This window comes from Cebidichthys violaceus, unplaced genomic scaffold (genome assembly GCF_023349555.1).
Source record: "Cebidichthys violaceus isolate CVI_PGR_0920_01 unplaced genomic scaffold, fCebVio1.0.p SCAF_101, whole genome shotgun sequence".
In the NCBI taxonomy this organism is placed as follows: domain Eukaryota; kingdom Metazoa; phylum Chordata; class Actinopteri; order Perciformes; family Stichaeidae; genus Cebidichthys; species Cebidichthys violaceus.
This window is the reverse complement of record NW_027176265.1, coordinates 552,347-572,631: the sequence shown is the minus strand read 5'-3', so window position 1 is coordinate 572,631 and position 20,285 is coordinate 552,347. Positions and strand designations below refer to the sequence as shown.

Here is a 20,285-nt window from a genome sequence, read left to right as displayed (position 1 = left end):
GTTCTGCTCCACAGCTTCCAGACACTGGAACATGGCGGTCACATGGGGCTCGCTCAGCAGAAAGGCATCATCTGAAAGGATGGAGAGAAGGAGAGAAAAACAAAGAGAGGTAAGGAAATAAGATAATGACAGAGATCATTTATTGGTGAAATAAAGACAGAACAAGAAAAGTGAAAGAGAGGAGAGGAAGTCACACAAAGAACAGGAACAGAAATTAACTGAATACATTTTAGCTGCTTCATACTTAAGTTTACACTTCACACCAATGTCGTCTATATTAAACTGGACTATTAATGTGACCCATCATCGTGACCATTACAACTCACCATTAAAGTATTTTCGTGTATGCCCCAGATGCCGGAGCAGAGGTCGCAGCTGAGCCGACAGCAAGTGAACCTGTAAGCTGTGAAGGAGCCAGCGCTCAGCCTTGTAGCTCTCACCAGCACTCTGCATCCCGCTGCTCAGCACTGGCTCCAGGTGACTGAACTGTGGACGGAGAGAGAGAGGGAGGGAGGGAGAGAGGGAGTGAGAGAAATGTGAAACAGGAGCATATTGTGAGGGGGGGGAAAGAGGTTGGCAAATGGTGCAAACAACAGAGTGACATGACAATCACTATTTTACTGAATATAAGCAACGCATTTTTATTGTTTATAACAACCAGTATGATGGGATCCTATACTATTTACACCAAACATACTGCTGTTTGTTTACAGCCCAGTTTGTATGATACTCCATATATTTACTGTTGCACACTTGACAGAGGGGACTGTTCTCCACAACAACAAAAAACAGGAAGTGTAGTGACTCTGCTGATGGCGTCTAACTGTGTGAACTATGTCAGACATTTACTTTCCATGAAACTAAAACTTGGCAGGCAGGCTGGCTCTCACCAACTATTGCCGGTGTTCAAAAGCTACACCATTTATCAGCTGAATGAGGGTTAGTTTCCTGCTACAGTGGCTGGTGGAACAAACAAACTAAAGTGATAACAGTGAATAAAATGCATAGACACGTCATTTGTTGTGTGTGAATAACAAGTACAGAACTGAGAATACCAGCCCTTTTTTGCAGCAAATGTGGAAACTGAAAAGTGAATTATCTTATAACCAAATCTTTCTGGGAACACAATGAAAACTGTACTGCGAAGTAAGTTCACAGTCTCCATATGCATACCAGCGTACATGTTGATTCATACCTGTTCAACGTGCGAGGCGAGGTGAGGGCTGATGTAGCGAACACACCACACAAACGGCCAGTAGTCTCTCTGCTTGTAGTACACCTGCAACACAAAACCAGCATGCCCGCGTTACAGAGAAAACCAGCTCCGATAAACACAAGAAGCCATTATGGAGGGAATGACAGTGAACCGTTCTCCCCTGTATTCCAGGAGGTGAACTGATAAGGACAGGTAATAGTTGTCTAATAATGTAAATACTTGCCAAAATGTAAGAAAAAGTAACCTCTACGTTGGTAAAGCATGTGATAAAACCTACAACATCCATCCCTGACAAGCTGTGGGTAAGTGAGGAACTTACTCTGATAAATAGAAGGGTTACATGTACTGGTGGTAGTGTAACTTAAGTTTGAATGACTTCATTATCCCAGTTGTCAGTGGCATTTGTCTTAACATCTGCAATCAGACTGTATCACAGGTGTAACATGGGTAATCTGGAAATATTGAGCACACTGGTACTGCAGTTTGTTGTCTGATGGTGCGGTATTGTGGGGTTATGGGTCACACCTTGAAACAATTGCGCCGCCATGTTCAAACACAAGCCTGTATAGCTAAATTTCAGAGCTAATCTGTCAGAGCTGGCTGGAAGTCACACAGAAAGTGATCGGTAATCTGTTCACAACAAATAAATACAAAACGGGAGAGTGGCATCGGACAGACCTCCTGAGTTCTGACCTGCTCATTCTTCAGCCCATGGCTCAGGATGTTGTTCATGTCCTTGTGAAGCCGCTGCAAGCCGCCATAACGGGACCACACGTTGGGATTGTTGGTGGACACGAGACCCTCCACCGTGGTCTTCAGGCTGGACAGTAGCTTCCAGTGCTCTTTCCTGGAAGAGAAACATGGCAGCAGGAAGGAGTGAGACAGAGTGAAGGAGGAAGTTTAGGAAAGAGGAAGGAGGTAAAGAAGTGCTGGTGTTAGCAGTGTTGTAGCGTAAATCATCACTCACATGAACAAAAATACGTTTCCCAAAACTAAAATGTGAGTCTTCAGCAGTTTAATTATGATAACTTGGTGACTAAGAGTGCTGACCATGAATGAATGTAATAACAATATTACCACATCCTAGCCAAATAGACAGATTAGACAGACCAAAATCATATTATAAATAGACAGATACATAAATATGCACCCTCTCCCTCCCTATAAACAAAATGTTTACAAATATCCAGGTCTTAAGTTAAAAACATATCAGGCCACATTCCCTAAGAGCCATAAAGCACTGGCTCATGTCGAGGACATCCTCTTTTTCCACTTTAGTCAGCAGTCTAACTCGTCACATAACTGCAGTTACAGGACAAATAAATCTGCTGTCAGAAGACACCAACACTTGAGGGCGTTCTTTGAGTATAGGATAATTTAACATTTAATCTTCTACCTATATATTACACTATATTTTAGTTAGTGGTAGATGCTGACCAGCAGCAGCAGCATCACGGGTTCAGCTACCGAGCTAACTAATCAAATCACATCATGTAACATAGAAAGAAGAAGGCTGATAGTTAGGGAACATTCTCCACATACTGTGGCGCATTGTGTATTTATGCAAGAGTGTGTGTGTGTGTGTGTGTGTGTGTGTGTGTGTGTGTGTGTGTGTGTGTCTGCACTGCCCATAGAAGACAGTGAGCTGACATCAGAAAGAATAAATGTGCATTGTTAAGACTGAAAGGTCACTTTAGCATCTCTTGCACACTCGAAAGAAATACTGAGAAATTGAGGGAACGTGCGCAACATTTCCTGTTAAACAAACTATTCCAGTAATCGTGCTGTCAAGGAATAATGTGTTGTTTATGTCAACTTGTGTAAAACAACAAAACATTAAATGTTTGCGTCATTAGCGCACTTGGCAGAAAAAGAGGGAAGTTGTGCAGCTTTTCCTGTTAATCAAACTCTTCCAGTAATCGTGGTGCGTTCACAGAATGCGAATAATGTATTATTCGTGTCAACTTGTTTAAAAAATACAAGCACGTAGCTAAATTTGCCAGCGTTTTATACACAAAATATTGCTTTTTAATTTTCCTTAACAGTGTGTTAATATCTTGCACAATACCACAAGCGACTATCATTAACTAACTGTCAAAGTTAATTTGACAGCTAGCATTAGCTGTAACTACAACCTGGCTTGGCGATAGCTAACATTTAGCACCGTTAACAACAAGGTATTAGCGGTTAGCTAACATGTGCAAACAAATTTCTCAAATGCAACCAAACTTCTAGTAGTAAGCCAATCAGTTGATCAATCATGTTGACAAGACTCTCAGTTAGCTAGTGCTGTTTTGCTCCAAGTTGTCCAGCTCTGACATGTCAGGTTAGCCTAGCTTAGCCGCGAGCACTCCAGCTTCAGTAATCCACTAGTGTATTAGCTAACTAGCTAGCTACTTAGCTATCCAACATGGTAACAATGGTTCAGTTCATGACTGGCCGACATTGGTGAATTAGCAACTTGGTTCTCAGTGACACAGTTTCTAGTTTTGTTATTTATATAACCACTGTAAGTCACTGTTAGCATAGCTTGCCGAGTAACCAGCCCAGCCCAGGCTGTCACTCACCGGCGTTCCTCCGCCTCTCCCTCCGCCGATATCTCCATGTCATCCGGAAGGAATCGAGTGCCGTAAAAAGCCGCCAGCTTTCCCCGATTACTTCCAATATCTCCTTTCGTACAAAATATGTCCCTGCAGTAGTAGTAGGGTATGAGGGTGTGAGGTAATCACACGGACTTCCAGTCCTCCGCCATCTCTGCCCCGCCTGTCCGAGCTGTGAATCAAAACAGTGAAGGCCGCATGACCTGCTATCATCAGCAAGTGGGCGGTGATGTCCTCTGCTCTGCCCACTTTTTAACGATACTCATGCTTTTACTCCGGTTACAAGACCATAGTTCATTTTCCTCCGTTGTTTTGGGCAGGTCACCACTGCCTCCGCAGGACTTTCAATGAGTAAACATACGGATTAAACGCTCTGATGTGGCTGGTAGAGGAAAAGAGCTTTCTAGAAACACATGGCTGCTCAACGGAGTTAACCTGAGTCACCACCGCCACCTGCAGTACGTACATGCAACTGACTGCTGCCCCCTGTTTGAACTCACACGTCTTTGTATCTACAGTATAACATAATAATGATTCATTGATTACATTCATTGTCTCTTTCCCTTCGGATCTCTGTATATTTAACATTGTCATTACAAACTCATGTTGTTCAGCAAAACATTTGAAGAGATCCCAAAGTTTCCAAATGTGTCTTTAATTTAGGAGGGATGGGTTATCCACATTATCCTAAAATACGATAAGCCTTTACTGATCCCCAGAGGTGGACATTTTGGCAAACATAACTATAGATCAATAGAGAAAGTAAACATAATAATAAGAGTTATTGCCTATAAAGGTAAAAAAAGAAAAAAAGAAACTATACAAAAGCAATTAAAAACAAAAGCAGCAGGGTCAGCACATTTAGTATATGTAAACACTGTATACCAAACTAATATATAATACATAGAACAATTGTCTATGTTAAAATAGAACATTGTCACAAACATTGTGTACCTTCAGTGAAGAGCTGGAACAAGATGATCCACATATATGTTATACCGTCAGAGAATAAAATCATTTTCCAAACTAAAAACACTACTAGGAGAAATACTGTCAGGCAAAGATAGGGTATTAAGATTTACCCAAACTTCAAATTAAATCAATGCAACCTTAACCTGACTTCGTGGACATAACCTTGACATAAAGTAGCCTACAAAAAGTGAAGTGCAGGTGTTACTACATTAATGATGGCTGTGTTAAATTAAGACGCCAGTCAGCAGTGGTAGTAAGCCATCATGCACAAATCCCCTGTTTTTTAATATAATCATCATACCCACATGATGGCACCACAATCTTGAATTGTCTGTTAATTCCATAAGTCAGTTTTATCACTTGATGGCAGTGGTGAGTCAAGAGAGCTACACTGTGAAACAGAAAACTTCAGCCCCAATGATAGTTGGGTGTGGTGGCAGATGACTGAATGGTGAGTAATTGTCGTTGCAACACACACACACACACACACACACACACACACACACACACACACACACTGTTACATTATTTGACAGTTGATATACTTTTGGTGATGCTGAGGCAAGATAATTATCATTTTGCCAAGAAGATATTATCTCTGAATACATGTATTCTCTGAAAATATGTTAAAACCCTTATGAGTGCAGCTATACATTTCAGTGCAAGTGTAATAGTATAAAGGAAAACTTGTGATGAGTTTTTAAAGGGCAATACTAAAATCCTTATAGCAAGTTTTTAATGTCTTTATCGAGATGGTTTTGTTACTTCAAATCTCATAATACCTGTGTAAGAAGTATTCAGATCATTTACTTTAGTAAAATCAGTAATATCATAATGTACAAATACTTGTTACAAATAAAAATCCTGCATTTAAAATTTTACTCAAGTAATGTAAAGAAATATTGTCATCAAGTAACAAAATGTACTGATTATGCAGATTGGCTCTTTTTTATAATGTACTGCATTTTTGTTATTGATGTATTGTAATGTATTGAGCAAGTGGATGTTTGAAAGGTAACAAGTAACTGTATCTCTTGTCTTGAAGTACTCAAAACAAAATTGTACTTATTAATTGTGAACGTATTTGATACAGGAGTCAGGACATGTCAGGACAAGTTAATAATCAGGTCTCGGGAAGAGGAAATTTCAGATTCAACCCTTCATTCAAGGTTTACTGAATTTACTGGACTGTATTTGCTCACAGTGACGTGGAAAACACTCCCTGTTCTTACCACAACTCTGTGTGAGCAGCTGTGACTCAGAGCTGTAACCGGCTGTGGCATGAACACACATGATTGCCTGAAAGTAGGTTAGTAAGAGTTGTCCCGATGACACAGAGCCCGGTTGAACCAGTCTGTTTGCAACAATGTGCCAGTTGTTTGTTCGTTAATGTTATATCTTCACTGAGTCAGAAAATTGCTGATACGTTTTTTTCCCCATGCAACAAGAAAGCCTAAACTGCATTCAGAGCGTTTCGCAGACATGTAGCAGGTAGCATATCCAACACGGAAAAAGAAATGTGGCGTAGAAAAGACACAGAGAAGACTTTATTTGGTCTAAATGATGAATTCATGTCCTACAAATTCTATCAATGGGTATCACATTTTTCTGATGTCTCTTTTGTTCATGTTATACAACACAATGCTTCATCAATCCCAGACAGTGTCATGTTCAACTGAGAGAAAAAGCTCTCTAGATTATTGACATGATTGAAACACAAAATCTAAAGGCATGCAGAAATCAAGTCAGACACGGAGAGAAAAAAATAGTAGGGCCATTACACCTTTCTTTGAATCTACTGATCAGATTATTTATAATTTAGTAAAGTCTAAAGGGGGAATTGGATTCACATGGTGGTTAGGTGTAAACATAGAAAGCAGTGTTTCATGGAAGCTGGTGTTTTCTCCTGCAGAGTGTAAAATAAGTGCAACTCTCAGATGACCCAATTTCTTCTATTTTTATTCCCTTTTTTATTTTAAAGCAATTTGTAACTTTTTAGCAGGTAAAAATGTTCAAGGTATTCAGTGTGAAAGTGATGCAGGTTATGAAGACAGGGGCCACTAGAGAGAAAGAAAGCATGCGTTAAAGGGTCAGTAAGTCAGGCTTTGCTTGAAAGAAGGTGACAGGATTTTGACTCACTTACTTGGAAAATTGCTCATATTTCTTCCTCTGAAAACTTTTTGTTTTGAAACAAAGCTCCCATCTGATGTGAAAATGTAGCTTTTGCCTCAACAGGCCACCTTAATACAAAGAAACAAAAGGTGGGAATGAATAAGGTCATCCATATAATTGCATTTTATTCTAGTCTAAAATCAAAGATTATTTCATGCTTTTATTTGAAGCTATAACATTTTATTCCTTATGATCATTAACTTAAGCCCCTTTATACGGATCTTTATCTTCACCACTGCAGACCTGAAGAGATTTAGAATGATTATAAGAATGCAGCACATCCGTGGTGCAACTCAACACCTGGCAGACATAGATGAGTTATGAGAGCACGCATTTTCTCTTTGCTGAAAAGCAAGTACGTCATTCACAGTTTGATTTAGGACGTGACAAACGTGTCAGTCATTGCGACACACAACGCTGAGTCAATACCTAGAAAGAGAAAAGACCATCAGTAAAGACTACCTTTGGGATGAAAAATATTCTGAATTTAAAACTTTTCATCATGAAATTGACATCAGCTGTCAGTGGTTGTCAGCTTTGACGTAAGACATCAAGTTACAGGCCAGCGTTGATTAGAATTACCACCTTTCTGAACAAGTATCAAGTGATCATTTATGCCTGAAATGAGAAGTAGGTGATGAGTAACGAACAATGTCAGGATTTAGTCTCTGTACCAGGTGTCAGCTTTGCTTCCTTCGTCCCCCAAAACTGATCAAATTCCAAAGATTTGTTCCTGGTTCTCTGGAAACTGATCAGGTTGCAGGATGCAGTTTTGAATAGAATTTAAACTGCCTTTATGTTTTTTTTATTATATTTATTCATTATATTTATAGATTATTCTTTAGTTTTGCTTTGTGTTTGGATGTCACTGTATATCTTTATTTTGGCCAGATGTTCTCCAGGAAATTAATAAAATACTTGGAATAACTTGCCTGTATCCTGGGGATTTTTTCAACCGCTTTCTCTCAATTCTTCAGAGGTTCGGTTGCTTAACATTCTCTTTGTTCTTCGATAGACAATGGTCTCTTTTACAATGGATATCAAACATTCTCCCATTTTATCACAATGGGACAAATCTGTTCTGCTCTTCATGCACATGGAGACTTTAGACTTTATTTCAGTCCTACAAAATATGGGACACTTTTCTTTCTTTACATGAGAGACGAAGCAGTGCGGACTCCAAAACAAGGACTTTGTGGACTTCTGAGGGAATGAGAGGTTGGACCATTCACTGAATGTCACAGAAGAAAAAATACAGATGTAAACAATAAAATGAATGATGGCTGAATTCCAATTTAGCTGCTTTGGTTTCAGGGTCCTGGTACAGTGCATGCAAGTAACACCTTTGCTTTTCCTACAATGACAAGTGCAAAATATATCTGCCTACTGTTGATTGTGATAATCTTTAGTATTTTTTTATTCTGTAAAACATATCCTCATTGACATGTTTGTAGTTATACAACTGTTAACTTGCTTATGGTTTAAAAAAAAGATATATTCTGATTTAATGAATATGTTCATGTTAAAAAAAAGAAAATATTTGTGATTAAAGGAAAATGTTCAGTATTTTTGTAGTTTGATGTTTCATATTCTTAAAAATAATTACCAATAGATTATTACTAAAAGTAAGTGAGTGGTTTTCCTGGTGGGGAATAAAAGAATAAAAAGCATGAAGACATTCTCGTAATAAAACAGTAATTTATTTTTGACTGAAAACTAAAATTGTCTGAACAGCACATTACAAGGGCATTGTTAAGATATTTTCTCCAAGGCTCAGTGATCACTTTCATACAGTACACTTGGCATGTACATGGCATCTCCTTCAAATGAAAGAATAACAGAAAAGAATACTCTAAAGAAAGAAGCCTGTTTGCAAAAAGAAAAAGAAAGAAAAGAAAATCAAAAGAGTCGAAGATGACTGATTGTACAATTACCAAGCATTTTGGTTTGGTTCCAAGCCACAGAGAAAGAAACCGAATCGACCCGACGACAGCAGGCGACGGCACAGGAGGCACAAAAGACGCGACACGTACAGGACATCCCATAATATGCTCTCACACACAATTGACTGGGTTCCAGCTTTTTAAAGTGTGAAATGTTTAATAGTTTCCATTGTCTTGTTTTTCGGCGTATATTATTTTTTTTTTTGAAAGCGAAGTGTTGGTACACTACAATCGAAATCTAAATGCTGCATTCATTAAATACATTAAAATCTGCAACGTAGCAAAACCTTTTTCTTTGCATATGAAAGTCGACACAGCATTGACATGAAAACAAAAAAAGACGGCTCCTTCTCTGACTTATATTTTGTGCACGACACAAACACCTTGCCATTCTTTTTTTTTTGTACTCTCACCCACAACTCGACCCTCTCTGCCCATTGTTCCCGTTCTCTTTCACAAACCCTTTCACAATCATTCACAGACGGACAACTCGACACACAATAAGAGTGCTGGATAAAAACATGAGGTAAGAAAGTGGTTTGATTATAGATCATGCAGAACATGCAAAACAGCAACAAAAGGAAAAAAAACACATAGGGAAGGAGAGAGTTAGAAAAAAAATATTTGTGTGCATTTAAAAATGAAAAAAGAAAAGACTTACACAGCTTTGCGTCTTTGGTTATAAAGTAGGTCGAACCATTTTCACAGCTTTTCATCCCCCAGACCAAACCCCTTAACTCATTTCTGTATTTTGTTTTGACTAAGAAAGTCTAGAAAAAAAAGTAAATTAATAGATTTCTTTATGGAAACATCCCATCACATCACATCTTAACAACAGGTGTTCCTCCTGTACAAACCCTCCTTTCTCTTGATACTTTACAAAATATACATTCAACCTGGATTTTCACCTAATGTAAGCTCGGCTTTAGTGTTAGCACTAGTTCATGAGAAGAACATTTTTCGGTTATGGAACTTATTGCCTACTTTATTGAGATCTAGTTGCTGCAATGAGACAACCAAATGTAATACCTGACAGTTTCTAAAAATACCAAAAAGACCAAAGAGAAAGTTTTTTTTCTTTTTTTTTGTTAATAAGTATATCCATGACATTGTTCATTTACATTATGAAAATAGCAGCCCTGAAATAAATAAATGCAAATACTAAAACTGAACTAAAGAAAAAGTATTATGATTCATGTCAAAGTACGGTGGCTCTGAGAAAACAACACAAGCTTTTTGTTGCAGCATATAACGAAGCCGAGGCTCTCAACTCGCTCCCCTCAAGCCGAGGCACCTGCCGTCTTCCTGCTCCTCTATCAGGGGGACGACGAATCCTCTCCCCCACTTCTCCCACGGCTCCCTGGCCTCTTCCAGCCCTGGAGCGATGCGGGGGTCGGGGATACTGGGAGGACAGACCATGCCGGATGTCAGGATTGCACCACCCCTCTTCCACCACAACACGTCGAGCTCCCCCGAGCCCTTCGACCCCGTCCTCCTGCACAAGAACAACATGCAGTTTTTCACGGTGTGCACCGGCTCCCCTGCCCCTCCTCTTGTTGTGGCTAACTGCAGGGGACAGAATAAGACTTGTTCGAGGGGTGGTAAATGTCTTAGTAATGTGAAGCACGGCGACGAGCGCACATTGAAAGCATGGCTCTTGGTGGCAAACGAAGATGTCGCTGTTGTGGATTTCCTCAAATGGAGCATATTGAACGCAGAGTCGAGCCTTTTTGCTTTATGAAGCTAAGGGGACGGTAGCAGTTGTTGTCTTTACTGACGGGATCTTCCACTCCTGTCCATGGGAAGTGTGTGTTTGAGCGTGTGTATTTTTGGAGGGGAGGGGGGGACACGAGGATCACGCCGAGGTGATGTTGGGCTGATGGGTGATGCTCTGACTCCCCTCGTGGTGAGCCATGGGGCCATTGTTGTTGTCGTTTGCGACGTGTTGCTGTTGCTGCTGCAGCGGAGGAGTGCTGCTGCCCTGGTTGAGCTGACTGGACACCTGGCCCAGCTGGTCCGTGTTGGCCAGCGACTTCAGCACGGCGTTTTCACGCTCCAACACAGAGTTCCTCTCATACAGCTCCTTGATCTGCTCCTTCAACACCTCCACCTCCTCGCGAACAGCATACATCAGGTGGCTCTTCACCAAGTCCTGAAAGAGAAGAAAAGGGGAAACATTAGAACACAAATTAAGCAGATTCCATCCTCAAACGCATGACATCTCTGAATTTAAAGTGGGCTCTTTTTTTTAGCAACATCGTTAGCAATGACATGGGAGGTTTTGCAACTGCATTTTCAAGAGGTCACCTGTCAATCAAAGTGTGTAGGCTACACGACTTGTTTGAATTTCTGGTTTGCATTTCTTTAAAGATGTTCAGTAGCTTTCATGAACTGAACTTTAACATCTGTGGGAAAAACTCACCATTGCTTGCTCAATCTTGTTATCAATAGCGACGATGCTAGCACCGGATGCACTGTGGAGACAAAAGAAAAAGAAGCAAGAGTTACCACAATATGCCAATTTCATGTCTACTTCAGAATGATATCTGCTGTTTCACATTCACTAACAGCCAAAATCTGTTCCATGACAAAGATGACCTCAGACGATTTCACTGGTACACGAGAAGTAAACAAAACATTCTGATTAGTAGATTAACCATCAAACATTTAAAAAAAACTCCTATTTTATTGCTCTTGACTTGGAGATACTTTGAAACTTGACCAGCTGTAAATCTCCAGTAAGACAAGCAGACATTTGGGCGCCTCTCATGACGTCTTTCACCAGTAAAACCAGGTGTTCAACACCTTCAACGTAATACTATGAGACCTGCTTCATGTGAATCACATTCTGATCAAAGACACGTGGACACAATGAAATAAGTGGCACAGCAGTTGTCCAAAACGATTTTTAAGCATGTAAACAATGCACAAAAGAAGCGCTGCTTCATCAACGCATTTCCACTCAAATGATTCCGTGCAGAACCAGCAGCAGGAGCCCTGATGACAACGCTCCTGGGGATTGTGTAAACACCAAGCCGCGGTGATATCAGCTTGTATGACTCCGCATGACTCCACCACAGTGAAACCTGATCACAGTCTCCTGCAGGAGTTACGTTCCGGGTGCGCCTGATGTCGCCACCAGCGATCCGTTTTCATTTGTCATTGAAAATCTCATTGTTCTCGACTCTCTGTTAAAAAAAACTAAACATGTTGTCGTGTGAAGCCTCCACGCCGCATCTGTGTGCGTCCCGCTTTGTAAACACGTTTCCAAATCCCTTCAGAAGCGGCGCAACATTTGGGATTCTGCCCCCTCCCCCTCCCCTAAAGAAAAGAAAGGAAAGAAAACACGACTCCCGCTTCACACACAAAACACGAACAACTTAACTAAACCAAGCCAAAGACCCTCGTACATTAAAGATGCCCACGTTATGATAGTTTTCCTCCTCTTTACGGATCTTTATCCGTAAACGTTTTCTTGCGCTATCACCGCCCTGCTCGGATGTGGATGCAAAAAAAAAGGACCGAAGCGTCCTGGAGCCGCTAGACGGAGCTCTGACTATGAGTCCGGGATGTGAGAGGACTTCATGTGCATATTAGGATGTTTGGAAGGAGCTTAAACTAAACGGTGGAATACGTTTAGTAAGGAAACACTTGTTAAAATATACAACCCGGGTCACACTAATCTAATGTGGAGAAAACACGTTCCCTGGATCGAGCCATCTTAAATCCACACACGTTAGAGTAATGAAGGGTTAAAGCAAGGTAAGCTAAATATCAACTGTACCTTTTATATTTAATAATTAAATTGTTCCTCATACTTCGAAAGAAGGAAACAAATATTCCGTGTGCTTAAATGTGATGGAGACTAAAGGTGGAAGTCTTCAACAGTATGAACCAACCTCACTAATGACATGCATTTAAAATATTACAAAATAATAAATAAAAAAAGATGAGCGTTGAGATTCACTACACAGTGACCAACAACATAACGAGGGCGCTTCAGCGCGTGAGGGTTAGCACGTAGTACAAACAGCTGAGCGTCAAAAACACTTCAGACACGCAGGACACAGCGCGAGAGCAAACACGCAGATTGGATTTCAATCATGTCCACTGTGACATTAAATACTTATCTGGACATGACCGAGTTAAATGCCTTCAGTCCAAAGGCGCGTGTGTGTGTGTGGAAGTCTGGTTTCAGATTCAAATGTATCACAATGCACACGATCCAAAACATGTTGATCCTACAGGACACACAGGCAACACACATGTGCAGAGCATACACCCAAATATTGTACCAAGCACATATGAAAGTCAACTAATCCGATAGTAAGCAACACACATGGCAGAGACTGTGTATAAAAAGTCCATTACCTGACACAGCGTGCTCGGTAAGGCATCAGGCGTCCCGGTGGTGACGTTACCGGTGAGCAGGGCAGACTGTAGTTCATTTTGCAGCGCATTTTTTCAGATTCTCCTAAAAGTTTCTGCCGTAAGCTTCTTCTTTTTTTACTTAACACGCGAGTGTGTCTTGTTTGCATGGGAGCAGAGTGTGTGTTAAATCCACGGCTTGGTCACATGGTGCGAAAACTAAAAGGGGGCGGAGTTCTCTCTCTCTCTCTCTCTCTCTCTCTCTCTCTCTCTCTCTCTCTCTCTCTCTCTCTCTCTCTCTCTCTCTCTCTCTCTCTCTCTCTCTCTCTCTCTCTCTCTCTCTCTTTAAAAAAAAAAAACCTACACTATTCACTTCGACCCCTGAGGCTGAGGACACCTTATTCAAAATAAATAAATAAATAATACATTTCAAAAATGTCAATTGAGATGGTTCATGTTTTCATAAGCTAGACTAGATAGCTATACTAAACACCACAGTAGATCATGTCGGATCCACTGAATTTGCATGCTTTGCATTGTAGTTGAATTTGTAATACAGAGCAGCATTCCCATATGCAAGGCCAATCAGACTTCCACATGTCCACTCATTCAAATCCTCATTGAATGGGCTGGAGGCAGTGCTTATAGGATTACAGAGCCACACTTGATGTGATGAAAAGCAAAAAGGTAAAAGAGCTTTGAACTGGGCATCTACCCATCTGGGACAACGAGGAAGAAGAATGTCCACGAGCGTTGGCAGGAATGTGTTTTTATACAGGCTGGATCAAAGTAGCTTGTCAAGTGAATGGAAGATCTGGCCTAAAAGGAGCAACAAGAGATGTTAGAGAGACAAAAAAACTAATTTGTTGCCATTCAGCATCCAAGGAAAACAAAGCAGACTGGACATTTTATTCAAGGAAGACATGTGGCGCTTTATATAAGGACCGCTTGCCGTGTTCACCTCAACATGGGCCTTCCTCGCAGAATGCAGCCGAGCAGTCGCAGTCCCCCCCCAACAAAGTCTCCAGGACCACAAGGCAGCACATTCCAACTTTGGATACCTCCGGCCTCGAGGCCATCTGTGTCAGAGCCACCATCACGCTGTGACAACACACAGTCGAGCTCTTCACCGAGGAGCAGTTATCCAAACAGTCCTGTTTCTGGATCGATGCAGACTAAAGTGAGTTTTTTCCTTCATTGGCTTATCTCCTATACCTGCTCACACACCAGAAGCAGCAGAAAGGTGTAAACTTTATGCCTTCAATGTAAATATTACTGTGAATTGGATCAAATCAAATGTGTTCTCCATTAAAAGCACAGATGCAACGGCACACGTCTCTGTCACAAAGCATACCAACACTCTCTGGGGGGGGCGGCAGCTGAACAAATTAGACCTCAGCCTAATGTGATAACCCCCCCCCTCCTTTGGTAAGTGTATTTCAAAACAATAGCTGGAGGGTGGGGGCTGTAACAACAGAGGGGTCCCCTACCTGACGACTCACTGTCGTTCTCTTTCCGATGCAGAGACCCGATTCGGGCAGTTCTGTTGCTTCGCCAGACGAGGTCGGCAGAGGCTCCAGTTAGTTGCGACACAAAGCTTCAGTGAAAACGAACAGAGCCTCTTCAGGCAAGAGCGGTTTAGTCATGACTTTCCTAAATGATCACAACAAATTCATTGTTGTGGCATAAATCAACTAGAAGCTATCGTTTAAAAAAAAAAAAAAAAAGCTCTCATTATTTCTGTAATGAGACAAACTCATTGTAGCTCTGACCCTTGTGTATAAGTAGTTGTGGTGCAGCAAGTGAAACTTTCGGTAATCTCACTCAGCGATGTCGGACAAATGCTATAAATGAACATGGTTCAGAGAACTGAAAGTGGCTCCTCTATTGACTTACTGAAAAGGTCATAATAACTGGATCCTGAAACCTCTCAGATACTGATCACCCTCTCTGATGATAAAGGGACCAGTATCTGCCGATCCTATCGGATGAATTAGTTCAGCAAAGAAAAACACACAAAAACATTGAAGGATGTCAGTTACAGGAGGGATTGAAACGTTTGTAGTGGAGTTTAACATATTTTACAAACATGTATCTGTCAAGTGCAAATCTTTTGTTAGCAATCATAATTGTTTAGTTTATTTTGAAGGCATCTCATCTCAATACGTCTCTTAAACTTGCAACGGAAAAAAAATCTAACATTTTGAGCCAATATAGACCTTCAAGTGCTCAGGGGAAAAAACAGACAGATCAAGTGGATAAGATCAATCTTTCACTTGTGCAGTTGGTGTGAGTAAAATTCAAATTTGCATTGCGAAATGTGACAAACTACATGCTTGTCATGATCCAAAATAATGACCTGAAACCTGAGTATGACAAGAAAGTAAAACAGGAGGGATACTTGGTATTTGGTGAATACTGAAATGCCCCATGACGTTGGAAATTTGCATATGGCACTGAAATAGTCACAAAAAACCTTCAAGCAACGGTGACGATTCGTGGTAATATGTAAATATGCACCTGTAGACATTTTCTTGGATGGCGCATTGTTGGGACTTGTCGTCTTGACACGGTGGTTCATGCTGCAGATACAAGCAGTGTGAACTGTAGACTGACAAATACTGACTAATCAATGAGTCGACTAAACAGTTCTTAAGCTTGAGATTGAAAAAACTACATGTTTTAGATAACATAGGAGTCTAAGTGCTACAGTACATTTTCATGAAAACTGGGCAACCAGATGAAGATGGTGGGATACAATCATTCATCTTTAAAACTAGAAACAAGATGAGATTGTACATTGTTTGCAGTGTAATCTGTCACTGTAAAATGTCTGAGATTGTATCTTTCATGTGTACAGTAGTGGTGAGTAGAGCTATAAATCGCATTGAGAGATGTGTTAAACCTGAAAGCCAACGTGCTTGTCATGATGCAAATGAATGACCCCCGAGTAAAACAAGCAAGAAACAAGTTACACGAAACACAGTACTGGAAATTGTCCATGAAGACGGAAACTTGTACATTGCACTGAAATAGTCACAAACCAAAAAATCTTGAGTCTAACCATTTCTGTCTTTGTTGCACTGGAGTGCTTCAAACAATGGTGACAATCGCAGGATGTTCAAAGTATGTTAATATGTGCCTCTGAACATTTTTCAGATGCTGGATTACTGGAATGTGTCGTCTACATGAAGGGTGGTCCAGACTGACACAATGGAGACTAAACTAAATAAGACAGACCTACACAGAGCCCTTGTCTGGAGACGGACGGACAGGGGTTATTTGTCCAGCATTAACTCAAAGAGTCATGAGGTGTGTCCACTGCCAACGAGCTTCCTTGTAAACACGCCAAAGGAACTGTCCCACGCGGCTCCTTGCATGTTACATAATCCCCAGACTTGGGCAAAGACATCTCACTCTGCATGTGTCCCTATGTGACGTACTGAGAGCCCACCGGCCCATCTTCCCTTAAAGACACGGACACTGCTAGCAGACCACTTGGTGGATGAACCGGACACCAGGGAGCATGAGAACGAATCAAGGCCCTCTGGGACCTAATACAAATGAGATCTGTATTCATGAGACAGCGGATCATCGTTAATTTAAACGGCTTATGGAAGGCCTCGGTATTTGCGTAAAACAACTGCTAGCAAGGATGTTTGTTAATGTTTGCCACCCAAGCCTTAAGCTTAGTTTATACTCGTCGTAGTGAAGCCTGAGGTTAGTTTATGGCTTTTGCCGGTTACACCTACAGTCTACAGCAGGGGTATTCAATTAAAATTCCAAAAGGTCCAGAATGAGAAAATCTCCTTGCGCAAAGGTCCGGAAAATTACAATATCTAACTTGCGTCTAGTAGTAGTAACGTCTCTGTGTAGTCAACAACTGTTAAATCAAATAAAGAAAGTACACATCAATTATATTTCAACAATTATTATTCTCAGTTTTCAAATTGAACTGGATGGATTATAAATAATACATAGAAATACATGAATAAATGTTCTTCTCATTACAAGTAAAATAAAGGCTGGATTAAAGAATAACTGACATAACTGAAAACTTTCAAAACATGTAAAAGCATCTTAAGAGGAAATGGTGCATAGTTACGAAATCATTTCACCTCAGGCTGATAGCAGACCACCTTAAGGTTTCACTCAGAGAGAACCAGGACATTCTGATGTAACATTTCAAAATTAAAGCCCTTCAAAATCGCATGCATGAGCTAACTTCAAATCACATTTATGAGACAATTTGTCTAATTTCAGATTAGAGTGACACCTTGAGGTAGTCTGCTATCAACTGAAATGATTTCGTAACTATGCACCATTTCCTCTTAATTATCGTCACGTCTCTGAACATATGAGACATACTGGTTTTAAACTGTCCGTGGGAAGAATTAACCTATAAGAGTCTGTTCATTCTTGGTTAAAGACTCTGGTCTCTCTGACCACTTTTCTCTTTTCGGAGAACGTCATGAGAAACAACTTCTCTGACTCACGTAATAATGCTCCTGCCCTTCGTTCTCTTTCCTCTCTCAGCCCCGTGTGTGTACATCTCACTCGAGTCAGGAAACGTGTCAGAATACCCATATTTGATTGACTGAGCTGCATCACGTGATGTGATTTACAACGCATGTAATTGGTCGGTTTGTTTCCTGGATCACTGACCGAGAGCCGTAAAGGCTAGAAAAGCTGCACCGGTTAAAATATAGGCGCACTGTCAAAATGTAATAATTATCAATTATCTATCGGTTTTAGGTCCAGGGTCCGGATACAATGGCGTCTGGGTCCGGATCTGGACCGCGGTCCGCTTATTAGTGACCCCTGGTCTACAGGGATATCTATGGGTTACACTCGCTGTCTTTTGGATTGTTCAGTTAATTCTGTTCATACGCCCTCTGGCGTTTCGGAGAACAATGCAGCACATAGAGTGTAAACGCCTCTGTACTTAGACGTCTGACAACACGTAAACAAAGATTTACAGCTGAAGAGAGGATAAAGAGCCACATTGTAACGGGTCACTGCCTAAAACCAGATCTTCAGGCCGCACCATGTGCCTCCATATCATGTTTTACGACTTTTTCCCTTTGCCTCCCTGAGTGATTTGGGCTTGTGCCACTTGTTTGGCTCTACGTGGATTAGGACCTTGCTGGAATGTGTTAAAAGTAATAGTGTTACTCCGGAGGCTTTAATGGGGAAATCCTGGCACCTCAGCGTTAACGAGCCTCTGTATTCAGCAGAGCATTTATCACGGGATCAAGGACTTAGCCTCATTTGGTCTTCCTCTCTGAAGTGCAAGGGTTTGGGTCACACTAATGTCATTAGGCAACTATGCTGCAAAACCACCGGGCCCGATGAATGTCTTAGCTGTTGTATTTCACTCTGGCTTCTGTCTGGCTTTCACACAGCATGAGCTTCAAATCATACGACACGGGGAAGATACAGCTTGAAAGTTATCTTAAAGATTAGAAACGAGGTTTGTGGCCAGAAGGAAAAATTTAAATCGAGTTGGAGGTCAAATGCAAAACTCGCTCGGTGCTTATAAGGTCTGCATTTGACCACGTGTGGTCCAGAGGAAGGGTTTAATGGCCAACAGCGGACGCCTATGGTTATATTAGGTATCTCCCAGGTGTGAATGCCTCTTACTGACCGAGTGTGAAGCAAGACGATGCTAAAAGAGAGGCATGTGTGCTCAGCAGACCTTTCCCATATAAATAAAAGGTCAAAACATCAGCAACGTTTCTAAAGATAAAGTTGACAGGGTGAAAACCTTCATACAGTGTCGTCTTTGAGACAAGAGATCCGTTACGCAAGCGGGAAAAAATTAATAAATCTTTGATGGTTACGATTGCCATCCATCAATTCCTCCCTGCATCTAAAAAGAAAGGCCTCCTTAAGCTTGAGATCAGAAATCTGCACGTCAAGTCTTGTCACGTCCATCAAGGCTCTGAAGTTAGGGATTTCACTGGAGGGGGGGGGGGGGGGTTCTGCTCAGTAATGCGTTCAAAATGATGTACTTACTGTTGTGTGTTTTTAAGAAAGACCCTGAAATGTAATTGGGCCAGGTTCTTCTGAGGATATGCCCCACGGCCTGTTGGCAACTACAAAGTGTGTTTTTGGGTGTGTTGTTCATTTGTATCGAGGGAGGATGACTACAATTGAGTCTGTGCCAAGAAAAATAGGCCCATTTGGTTTGAAAATCTAGTGAATAAACTAGTGATATTTTCTAAAAAAATGCTAAAGAAATTCACTTGTGAGGTTCTTTCCTTGGCATATCATGAGTGAAACGGCAGCTTTCCCACGTTTCAGCTTTCCTCCTCCTTGTCTCAATAATGCGATGTTTGTTTCTGTGTCATAAACAGTGGCAACATACCTGGTCTGGATCAAATAACTCTCCGGTGCCCGAGCGTGGGGCCACTAATCAAGTGTGCTCAGTTGGAATATAAATCTGCCTTTTCTTTATTGTCCATAATCATAAAGTTGATCATTGTGGGGCGGAGGGCAGTAAAAGAGCTGCTGCTGCTTTAGTCGGGACCAATCACGGCCTCACAATGTTTCCATTCAGCAGACCAACAAATTGCTTTCCTGGAATGTTTACAAATGTAACTTTTAATTCAGTTAGGCTAAAATAAATGAATCGAGTAAGCATGTATTGATGATAACAATGTAGTAGAAACTTGCACAACACACCACAGCTCGTTGGGAAGAAAATACAAGTGATGAGAGGGCACCGTGCCCAGCTGAGGTTTTACATTTTTCACAAAGCAATCATTTCCAGGAATGCTCCTTTATGCCCCCAAACTATTTAAGTGCAACCCCCCCACCCCCCCACCATCACTCTCAACAAGTCCAACCTTGCAGGAAAGCGAGCTCGGCACAAAAGGGAGGTGGAATGAGGCGACTCCTTCAGGTTTACCTGCGCTTCGCTGAAAGGTTTTGAATAAAGCTGCGTTGTTAGTCACAGTGCCCACGGGCAAACTGGATGGGGGAACTCAACCACAGACGTTAAATCTTTTG

At 41.2% G+C, this 20,285-nt stretch overlaps 2 protein-coding genes across 7 annotated transcripts in view; both read right to left on the bottom strand.

Annotated features, from left to right (window-relative positions):
- The window catches only part of rubcn (rubicon autophagy regulator), a 20,169-nt gene extending 16,007 nt beyond the window's left edge, over positions 1 to 4,162 (bottom strand). For 4 of the 6 annotated variants that reach the window (XM_068729397.1, XM_068729388.1, XM_068729405.1 and 1 more), the window contains exons 1-5: positions 3,784 to 4,161; positions 1,910 to 2,063; positions 1,196 to 1,279; positions 327 to 486; positions 1 to 71 (exon numbers count right to left, since the gene is read on the bottom strand). The exon at positions 1 to 71 is cut by the window's left edge and continues 36 nt beyond it. In XM_068729397.1, coding sequence (XP_068585498.1) covers positions 1 to 71; positions 327 to 486; positions 1,196 to 1,279; positions 1,910 to 2,063; positions 3,784 to 3,821 — 507 coding nt within the window. In that variant the 5' untranslated portion in view covers positions 3,822 to 4,161. Of the gene's footprint in view, positions 72 to 326; positions 487 to 1,195; positions 1,280 to 1,909; positions 2,064 to 3,783 lie in introns of all 6 variants that reach the window. The other 2 variants (XM_068729382.1, XM_068729412.1) reach the window with 1 other exon arrangement.
- A 4,476-nt stretch (positions 4,163 to 8,638) lies between these two features.
- The window catches only part of tsc22d2 (TSC22 domain family 2), a 28,693-nt gene continuing 17,046 nt past the window's right edge, over positions 8,639 to 20,285 (bottom strand). Inside the window, exons 2-3 of the mRNA XM_068729372.1 lie at positions 11,326 to 11,377; positions 8,639 to 11,055 (exon numbers count right to left, since the gene is read on the bottom strand). Of these exons, the coding sequence (XP_068585473.1) occupies positions 10,759 to 11,055; positions 11,326 to 11,377 (349 nt within the window). The 3' untranslated portion in view covers positions 8,639 to 10,758. The remainder of the gene's footprint in view (positions 11,056 to 11,325; positions 11,378 to 20,285) is intronic.